This window comes from Taurulus bubalis, assembly GCF_910589615.1.
Source record: "Taurulus bubalis genome assembly, chromosome: 13".
Taxonomy (NCBI): Eukaryota; Metazoa; Chordata; class Actinopteri; order Perciformes; family Cottidae; genus Taurulus; species Taurulus bubalis.
The window spans coordinates 6391518-6402911 of record NC_136601.1 but is presented as its reverse complement, the minus strand read 5'-3'; the positions used below and the strand labels follow the sequence as shown (position 1 = coordinate 6402911).

Sequence of the window (11394 nt, the reverse complement as noted above, 5' to 3'; positions counted from 1 at the left end):
TCATTTTGGGGAACTAAATTAACCTTTGGTATGTTTTTGTCAAACTGTAACAGCATTCCATCTATTGCTTCTGTCCATCTTGGGAGAGGGATCCTCCTCTGTTGCTCTACCTCAGGTATCTTTCCTTTTTTCCCTGTGAAAGGGTTTTTCCTGATCCGATGTGAGGTCCCGGGACAGGGATGTTATGTGTACAGATTGTAAAGCCCTCCGAGGCAAATTTGTATTTGTGATTTTGGGCTATACAAAATAAACTGAATTTAATTGTATTCATAAATAACATGCAGACAACGCACACAATAGACACACTATTGTGTGTGTCAGACTGTCTCCTGCTGAAGGCTCCCGGGGGGGAAATCGGTAGAATGGGTAATTTATAGAGAACGAAGGAGGAGCTTGAGCGGATTATCCGTAAATTGTTTGTCCTCTTTCTTTTTTTTACCCATGAGAACAACTAACAGACTCCAGGATAGACTCTATTCATACGCCTCATGACTGGGATATTGTCAGCAACAACGTCACCAGCAACCTTGTAGACGGGCAGTACAAGATGGACATGGATGAGGAAGTTGCCTCGTCTCCAGACTAATGTTAGCCGTCTGAAGGGCATTGACCTTTTCCCACGATTTCACCCCCTGGCAGATAACAATGAAAATGTTAATGTCTCTAATTTCATATCAGGTGACTGACTGATGTGCTGGATATCAGTGACACGTGGGTTTGAATCGTCGGGTAGGAAACAGTGAGAGTGTAGATGCTGCTGTCATACTAAATGCCACCTCATGTCATTGCTTTTGCAAAATAAATATTTCTGGTGCTTCATTTTCGGTTATCATTATCTCATATGTTACAAAATGGTTCATCAATCACAGCAATACTTGAGCGATATCTTATCCTTTTTCTGTGTTCTTTCACTACTTACAGTTGCCAATTTTCCACTGGACTGCTATAAGGGCACCAAGTCGTGGTTGCCAGGGGATTTGTGGTGCGAACGTAAAGCCTCCAGAGAGGTGAAGTATCTCACTGGATTTGCTTTAATGGAGCACAGCTCAGTTTCACAATGAAAGAGGAAATGGATTCATGGGTGGACTTCAATCAAAAGAGTAGTATTTGTTCTGTCATAGTCTGTTTAATTTGACATTCAGACGCAAAAGCTGAAGAAATAGAGACGAAATTGTCATTTGCAAATATCAAGCAAATTTATTTCTGTAACTTTATGAATATATAGAAATAAAATGGGACTTATATGTATAAAATATGACGAATATATAACACAAAGTAGTAATACAAACATTGTAATATCATTAACATGATACAAAATATGAAAGAAAATACAAAGTTTATGAAATAAAATATAAATATTGTAAAAACATAGCATAAAGATGTTGCTTTATGTAAGTTCAGTATAGTGTAATACAGAAGTGTGTGAAATGGTCCTTATTTTTACAATAAGAATAGCTAACCAAAGTTGCCAGTGGGTAAAAGGATATCTCAGTCTCCAGCAGGAGGTTTGTGTCTGTCTTTGACATTTGCACTACTACCTTGGGCTTTTTGTATAGATTGTCAGTGTGCAGGTGGAATAACAGATAAAGTAAAGTCAACTATATTAATATGAAAGTGACAAGAATTGTAAATGTATTCTTCTACTTAGAGATGTAGATTCTGGGAGAGAGAGAATACCTTTTGAAAGTGAAATCTTTAATACAAAATTGCACCATTTAGAATTCCCCCTTGGTGATTGGTCACCACACAGCCTGGACACCAGTAAAACCAAAGTTCAGTCCCAGCCAAGCCGTACCCTGTTCACCCTGCTGCTGTACCACCAGACTTCAAAACAGCTTCTTTCCTCTGGCTGTGAGACTTCTGAACTCATCTTCCCCCCTCCCAATATTATTATTATTTATTTTAATTTATATGTCGCGAAACGGGACTGCAATCTAAATGTTGTTGTGCAACCGTGCAGTGCAATGACAAATACAACACCTTGTAACCTTTTTTTCACATCAGCTCCTATGTGAACTTTGGCAGTTCATATCTGTCTGTCTCTCTCTCTTCCATCTATTTATCTTCATTACCCCTGTGCCTCTGAGAGCTATCCATCCATCTATCCATCATCCATCCATCCATCTATCCATCATCCATCATCCATCCATCCATTCATCTATCCATTCATCCATCCATCCATCCCCCCATCCATCCATCCATCCATCCATCCATCCTTCCATCAATCCCCCCATCCATCCATCCTTCCATCAATCCCCCTATCCATCCATCCATCCCCCCATCCATCCATCCATCCATTAATTTATCCATCCCCCCTATCCATCCATCCATCCCTCCATCCATCCATCCATCCATTAATTTATCCATCCCCCCCATCCATCCATCCATCCCCCACCCATCCATCCACCCCCCGATCCATCCATCCATCCATTCAGCCATCTATCCCCATATCTACCTATCCATCCATCTATTTTTGATTAATTCACAATAGTCTGAGACAATACAAACTGTATGGAAATACTTTTCAGTTTGTCCATATTTTTTTATACAAATTATGATTCTCTATCGATCAAACTATCGATTGGTCCCACTGACCGACAAGACCGCTGACCCGTCCACCTGTCTTTCCGTCTGTCGGTCTATTCATTCATAGTTTATCTATCTAACTGCCCTGGTCCACCATACATTCATTCTGTTTGTCAAACAGCTTGGTTGTTACCATGATAACAACACAGCTGTTCGAGATTACTTAGTACTGCGGGCTCATACAGCTGGAGGCACGGAGGTATCCATGGAAACAGTTTTCCACATCCACCCATCAGCATAGCGGGATTTACGGCAACGCCTGTTTGGATGTTCAGGGAGCGTGACAACCGTGACCCATTGATTTTCAGGATCAACACGTCTTCTCTGGTTCATAACTGAGACATGCGATATGTCTGTGTTGCTCAACATTTTGCTTCCGTGTGAAGAATACATGTGTTTGAGTCATCATTCATCTTTCAGGGATCTTCTCTTCCTGATATGTGTGTCTTCGCCCAAGCACCAGCATCACAATATATGATGAGGATAGCATGATGAGGTTCATATGTAATTAAATGGTGCTGATATTGACATCTGGGTAGTATTTACTAAAATGTGTATCAATTTTGATGCCATTCGATTATTGCTGGTAAATTAGAGAGGGACGTTAATGTGTGTTCTACTGACTTTCTATCAGATATACAAATAAATGGCCATTAAAAAATCCTTTTGGCAACATTTAGAAAATTGGATTTGAGAGCTGTCTACTCCGATAACACAGATAGCACAACACACATGATGTAACAGTTTTTGTTCAGTTTATTACAAACAAATGTACAACTCCATTTATAGACAAATGTATACATAAAGTCATAGAAACTGGCAATGTCTATCAGACGAGACACATATTCTATCAAACACACTGATCACACTTTCTTTCTCTTCCATTAAGGCAACAATCAGCTTGATGCTTAAAGTAACAATAATATAAATGTGATGGGAAGTGGATAATGGGCCTTCTTTGACACCACCACATAATACTCATATCTGACACTTAAACTTTGGCATTGAGTACAGCATAAAAGGCAACACACAGCTAGTGGACATGCTCTTTTTATGGTACTTTTAATACGTGAAATAAATCCAACAAAGATGCTATGCTGTAGTGACAAGCACTTAAACAGTCTTCATCAAATATAAGGCTCCATAACAAATAAGGGCATGACATTCAGTCATTGACTGACATAATTGGGTTTTTAACATCAGTTCTTTTGAAATAACCTCCAGGGAAATGTTTTAATGTTACCTAGACGTTTCTAAATCATTATGTTAATCTTTATAGATTAATAGTTGATGGAAAATACAGACTAAATGTGTTCAAAACTGAAAATGGTTTCTTTACAGCCCCACTGTGTGCAACAAATATATGTATATATATATATATATATATATATATATATATATATATATATATATATATATATATATATATATATATATATGTATAAAGATGTATGAATGAGTTAATTGTTAATAGTGTATCAGTGTTGTAAAAGGCATATAAAGCATATTTCATAAAATGACTTACTCGCATGGTGTTGGCCATTGGCCATGGATTCCTGGCGTCAGCAGAGATACTCACAGCGGGAACTGTCACTCTTATAAGTCATCTGAGAGTCAATACTTGACCTGGAGCACAGGAGCATTCGCTCTGATTCATTAGTTGCTCTCCGTGCCCAAAGCTCACTTGGATTAGAGTTCAAGGTTCTTTGTTTCATTGAAATTGTCTCAAATTTGACATAGCTGTCTTTTTCCAGCTCCTCTTCGTCCGAAGCTGTGCCCTGCCTCGTGCAGAACAGAATGAGAATCTTGTAGAGCAACAGTGCAATAAGCGATATAACCAAAGCACAAGTAATGCCGCTTATGATAATGAAAAGCGGGCTTTGCCCACCATCCTCTACGTCGTCCAACGTGTAGAAATCAATGCAAGGATCTTTTCCAGCGGCACTACCTTTTGCTACGAGGCAAACCGAGTACCTCATCCCAGATGATAGTCCCTCGAGGAGCACTTTTCCGCTGCCAGCATCAGTCTCCAATGTCCTTTTGATGTCATCCTCATCATAGGGTGAGTATACCACCGTTAGTGGGGCATCATTTGGTAACCCATCTGCTGTCCAGAGCAACACAGCAGTGTCAGTTGTTTCCTCTACAATCTTAAGGTCTTTGACAGACTTTGATGCATCACTTTTCTTGCTCTTTTCATCTGCTGCGAGCTTTCTCCCATTGCCTTCTTGTTGGGGTTTTGCTTGTTTGATCAAGCCTTTCTGTACAATGGTAGTGGTAGTGAGAGTGGTGGTAGTTTTTGGCTTCTTAGGGATGACCGTTGTCGACGTTCTCGTGAGAACTGTGGAGGTGGTGCTGGGCGAGCTGGTGGTGTCCGTTGGGGTAGTAAATGTTGTCCCTTGGCTCGTCACTTCGGTTTCGGTGCTGGGCCTTAGTGGAAGGATGGTGGTACTGATGGAACCAGCAACCGAGACCGTAATGGTTGCGTCAGCATTACCAGCAACGTTCTTAGCTCTGCAACTGTAGTTCCCGGCGTCTTTGTGTAATATTCCATGCAAGCTCATGATGGACCATCTGACGCCCTCTCCAGGTGACTCCTGGACTGTAGAGGGGAACAAGAACATAACAGTAAACAAGGATTAAGTCTCCCAAGTCTTGAAATGATTTCCCAATGGATTATGATTTTGTGGCACTAGTACCATGCAGCTCTAATACTTCCTGCACACCAACCAATGAACATCTACAGACAATATATGGCTACTAAAGGGTCTCAATGAATCTGAAAACGGCATTGTTTCTGCTTTCTTAAATGCTCTTTAATAAACCTCCATATTGTACCTGTATTGTTGACTTGCAAGCCACCTGACTTCTCCCAAATAAGAGTTGGTGTTGGAAACCCTGTGGCGTCACAGCGCAGGAGGACATTACTGCCCAAAGGAGATGTGATCTTGGTTGCCGAAGTCATAACTGATGGCTTTATACAATTGTCAAGCTCAGCGCGCTGAAAAAGGACACCAGCCAGATTCTCTGGTCCACTGCAGGCCATTAATAGGTCCATCAAAACCACTGGTGTGCCGGTCATTTTGGAAAGCTCAATCAGCTTGGAGATTTTGCAGTCACAGAACCAGGGGTTATCTTGGAGGCCTGAAGATGAAAAAGATAAAGAAAAATTAAGATCTGATTGCTGTTTCATACCAGTGCAGTGTTAAACAACATCCATTTCAATAATAGGTATTTATGTAAAGCATTTTGTGGATCATAATTGAAATAGTTTGAGGATGCAGATGGCACTGAATTGTGTTGCAATATGGCTTATTGGCGTTCAGCTGCAATGATGTTGGTGCTGTGAAGTCATGTCAGGTGAAAACACTAATTAAAATGGTTTTGAACAGTATTTTAGCCAGATTTTAAGACTCTGCAAGTGTTGATTTACTCCATGCAATAGCAATAATAGTTTTCCAATGCCAAAGGTATATGTAGGGCACAAAATACCCAAACCAAAAATAACTTAACGACTTATAATATCATTAAAGTGAATTAATCCCCATTGACTACCAAGCAAATAGTGGGTACTATTTGGGTTCATGGTGCAGACAAGTGAACCTGTCCCAATACCTATAAATACACTCTCTCACACATTGCTGTAAACACCTGCTGCACACAATAGGTAAGCACATGTACTGGTTCATATTAAAGCCCTTTAACCAGATTAGTTTGCCTTAACAGTACACCTAAGCTGGCTCTGGCCTCCCTCAAGTCTGTGGCAACATTCTCTTTCCATTAGCTTTTCTCTTGGCATATATGCCAAAAGATCACTGACCATTTCAACACTTCATAGTGTGTTAAAATACCTGAACTTCTGGTTTAAAATTCAAACCATATTTTATTGTTCTATATTTTCAAATGATCATAATGAATAAATACATAGTTCAAAATCGTAAGTACACCTCTAAAAATGGAATATAATTTTGTATAATACTAACGTGAAATAGTGTGAGAAAATGCGAACGAAGCGGTCGTCTGTTTGTGCACGGACAGTTTTTTCTCGGCCTAATCCTGTTTCTCCTTCAGGTACACCAGACAACACAGCCGGGTCTTTCGGCACGGATAAACTAGCTTGCCCTCACACAGCTTATTAACAATATCCCTCCCACCGTACATTACATAACTCAGATATAGTGAACAAATAAACAGTTTTGGAAATGTTTGGTTGAAATAATCTATAATTAAATGTCTTGCTTTCATTCAGTTACATGCAAGTAAAAAAAATATGATTTTGATAAGAGTAAATAAGAAAAGATGAATTGAAATGCAGTACAAATGGGAATAAAACTAAATTGTTTTGGTTTCTCTCGACAATACGTTTATATATTTTTGCACAGCAAGGGGGTGTGAAAGATTAGACTATAATAAATAGTCCATAAGTAATTGTTTTACTGCTCCTACACAAACTTCCTTTTCCACTCTGCCATGCTTTAAAAACAAATACTTAAAAACCCATTTGCATATTTCCTCCCTTCTTGCCCCTTTCTTGCCTGTTTCTCAGCAACGAGGGACAGGGCGATTGGTGGCCATTGGTTCAAGATATTTCACTGACAAAGAACAAATCAGAATCCATTGTACTGTCCATGTATGCTGACACATCGCTCATTGTTGCCCAAGCTGTGGATGCACAAAACTAGGGAACGCCCCTCTTTTACCAACTGTCTGCAAACCCCTGATGATAAGAATGTAAATTATTTTAACTGAAGCTGAAACCCTGCAACGTTTACTTGGTACCAAATCTTAAAACACGTTTCTGTCATTTTTTTACTAAATGTGTATCAGTGTAAGTCTAATTTAAATGACCAAAATGAACTAAATCCGTTCCTTTTAATAATCAGTACAGCTTTTAGGAATGCACAGACAGTTGTTGTAATTGTCACATAATTACTGATCAAATTGTCTCGAAAATTAACCTGTGCACTCTGTAATGTAATTTAAAGCAATTATAGACTGAGAATAAACTGGCCAATACCATATATTGTGTCCTCTTAATTTCAGCATCACATGACAGTTTATTTTAGTTTCTTATGTACACTCGTAGCCCTACTTCAGTACTAAAGAGCAAACCCTATTCATTGGGAGCAGAGCTTTATTTCTCAAAGCATGTCACCAGTGTCATAATTAGCAAGCTATCCTGGAAATGCAAATGTTGCTCAGTCACAATTAGTCGGAGTGTAATTTTGGCTCTGTAATTGACTGCAACTGGAGATAATTACGACACTTATCCCTGCAGTTCTGGGTTTCATAAATTGTGATCACTGGAAAATATCACAGGCCATTGTTTCTTGAGCATCTACTATACAAGGGCTTTCCCCACTGCCCTGAAGGGAGCTGTAGCCTGGGGCTAAGAAAGCTTCCACGCTGACACAGTCCTTGAACAGTTTTGCAGGGCTATCCCCTGAAAATCAGTCTGTGTGTGTGTGAAAAGTTATCCCTGTTAGCCCGGCAGAGAATATGCAACGTGAGGAACAGTGCACTTGCTGCACTTGTTGTTTTTTCTAATTTGACCCTGGCTTGGATCGCCAAGAGGCAGTGTGTTAAATATTCAACTGTTGATTAGGACAATAACATGATCATGTCCATTGAGCGTCAACTCTGCCACTACTTAGAATAAACTGATTTGATTATGTTCTGGCAGTCACTGCTAACAGCCAGTTAGTCTGACTGGACGAACAAGTAATGGAAATAAGTTCCTGAGGTAATTACAAGCAACCCCAAAAGTATCCTGCTGTGGCCCTATTGTGTTATATAACTAAGCCAGACTCAATCTTTTGACCCTTACCTAACACAACCTTCTGGGAGGCATTACTGAAGATAGGTGCTCCATTGAAAGGGGGCCAGATATCCATGAGATCAGAGGGCAGGGTGACCAATTTGTTGCTGGATAGATCCAAGTAGGTAATGTTGACGAGGTGGGGTACTGCCTCATTGGGAACATAAGTGATTCTGTTGTTGTGTAGATCCAGTGTCCTCAGCCGGGGCATCTCTTTTAGAGACTCCCAAGGGAAAACGGAGATCATGTTCCCATCCAGCCGCAGCTCATGGAGCACTTTGAGGTTGTAGAAACTTGCAGTATCCACTGAGCTGACGGAATTGTATGTAATCCACAGGAACCGCAGCTCCGCCAGGTAGTAAAATGCTTCCGTTGGGATTCGCCGCACCATGGTTTTCTCAATACGCAGTTTGACCGTATCCACAGGGACGTTGACGGGGATATCAGACATGTCGGGGTCATTGCAGAGCACGGATCTGAAGAATGAAAAAGAAAGACATATGGGTTAAAAGATTTGAACATATCCTAAGGCCAGATAACATAACTGTTCTACAAAGGGTAAATCAATTATAGTCATGGACATAGACCTGTGTACAAGGGACTCATTTTATTTAACAGCTTTCAATAAAAGTGTTTAATTAGCATGATTAGCAGCTGTTCATTTCAGCTTTTGGTGGTTTTGCTGACAGTGCCAATAGTCCTGTACCAGAATATGTGCCTCAATACCAGCCTCAAGAAACTTGGAATAGCATCCTGCTATTTAACGTTTCCTCTCCTTAGTGCTAGACTCAACATTAAGGACTAAACGTGTCCTTTCTCTGTCGCCCAAATTTCGACCGCAGTGAGATGGATGTATTGTGGAATAAGGTTCAGCACTAATTAGACTGATTATGCAGGTGGCCATTAGGTCTTCTCAGGGATAAATGGATTGGCACCATGCCAGGGAACATACATTATGTCAATACAGGTCAGTACAACCTGTACACATTGTACTATGGTGCATTTTGATATAATATCTATATATCTTAAACCTCAGAGTGCTTGTTCTGACTTTAGATACTGAGTTCAAAGTTACAGTACAATGACAAAATCCTCACTAAACATACAAAATATAACTCTGTAAGTGCTTCCTCTTTACTTTCCTTTGATTTAACACAGAGAACACACAAGGCGGACTGAGTCCAGCAGTTAATGTGCTCTTTCAAGGTATAGAAGGATATTTTCTATTTGTAAGGGAAGGTATAGAGAAGGTGACCGAATAAGGCAAACTTTTTTTTAAGGCAAACAAATATCACAACATCTTCATCCATTTCCGTTATACAAAATTGCAAGTATGTGTGAGACTGAGAGCACAGTCAAAGTACACTTTACCTTTTTCCTGTTCCATCGGTACGTCCATGGAAGACACAGGTGCACTGGGAGGGACAGAAGGGACGAGCCATACTGAGGCAGCAGACGAATACATGCACAAGGAGAAGCCGACGCATGGTTTCAGCGAATGCGCCCACAGTTCTCACATTGAGAAAAGATCAGGAACAAAGGCATCCGGATTCAGTGAAAACCTGGAGAATTATTCCTCCCAGAAAATACAAAAACAAATGGAGAATAATGAAAAGAGCTTTCAAAGTCCATACGGGGCAACAAGCTGAGGATTTAATTACAGTACATGGTCACCTGTCAGATTGACTGCATGGGGGTGGGGAGGATGGCAGATTAGTGGAGGATTTCTTGGACTTGACAGGGTCACGCAAGCCAGGCGACGGGGCGCCACTCATTTGGACGTGGCGCTAATCAGCTAATTCCAGAGAGGTTTCCCATCAGGTGGTCGCCCTACGCCACTCTTAATCCATTCAGTTCCCAGCCTCACCATTGCTTATTTAAATTGAAGTCACTCATGGTCATGCCATTACATTGGTTAAATCCATTGTGAGGGACACTTTTAATATGACCCTATTGTACCCCTTGTCCATGTGTACTTAAATCCAATCACGGAAGCTTTGACCGTAGATCCAAGGCGTGTTGGTGCGTTCTGGTTCCTCTGACTCTCAAGACATTTCTTTAATATAAATGTATTATTGAGCTGGAGGCCACATGTACGATGTGTGAGTGTGTTCTGTCTGGCACTAAGGTGCAAAGTGTAGTCTTGGATGGGATTTATTATCTAACTGGGTGCACCGGTGACTCAGGATCAGGGGCCAAACTCACTCTGCCTGCCGGTGACAGATCCACAGCTGTCACTCTTTTTGTGCACACGTTGGTTTAATACTGGTGCGCACAGCTTTCAGTCCGAGCTCATTTTGAAAGGGTTGGCTTGCAGTGCACAATATCATCAACTTAGATTCATATACTGTGTCAATTGTTAAGACCAAATACCTTTCTGACTTCATTTCAATGACATGAAAGGCTGTGCCTCGTTATCTTACTCGTGCAGATGTGATTCTGTGGAACGTAGTCTCGACTTCTGGCTCCCAACTCTTTATTTGGAACGACTAAGAGCAAAGGGAGACATCTAGTGGGCACAAAGGCTCAGTGGCATAGTCCTTCAGGTGTGAAGTACTAAAACAGAACGATCACCTGCGTCAGAGGACTTTAATATGTCATTTGAATCCCTCGGGAGAGCGGTTTTATTCGAGTGCTGTTTTCTAAACCTTGACAGGAACTTGTCGAACATGTTATCCCTCTCTAGTGCAGCAGTAATTTGGCTGACAACAACCTTCACTCAGATTATGGATAGAAAAGGCAGTTTTGATGGGCCTGTAGTATAATGTAAATGCATGTTTTGCACAGTGGACAGTCTTTCAAAGGGAACACCTCTTATCTTGGAGTTTGAGGTGATGCTGTGTCACTGAAAATGATTTTTTTAATATATTTTGTCAACTAAAATGTGCGTCACATCCTATTAAGTTTATTAATGTTGAAAGACACATCCAGAACAAGCACACAGCCTTTGCTGAAAAGTATCAAGCTGGAAATGTGTGGAAAACTGCAGC

At 40.6% G+C, this 11394-nt stretch overlaps 1 protein-coding gene across 1 annotated transcript; it reads right to left on the bottom strand.

Moving 5' to 3' along the window:
- Positions 1-4148: 4148 nt before the first annotated feature.
- On the bottom strand, positions 4149-9891 carry lrit3a (info leucine-rich repeat, immunoglobulin-like and transmembrane domains 3a; the record flags this gene model as incomplete). The annotated part of the gene is made up of 4 exons (XM_079229241.1): positions 4149-5188; positions 5425-5730; positions 8414-8880; positions 9776-9891. The coding sequence occupies 4 exons, from the start codon at positions 9889-9891 to the stop codon at positions 4149-4151; spliced, it is 1929 nt and encodes a 642-aa protein (XP_079085367.1).
- Between the last annotated feature and the right edge of the window lie 1503 nt (positions 9892-11394).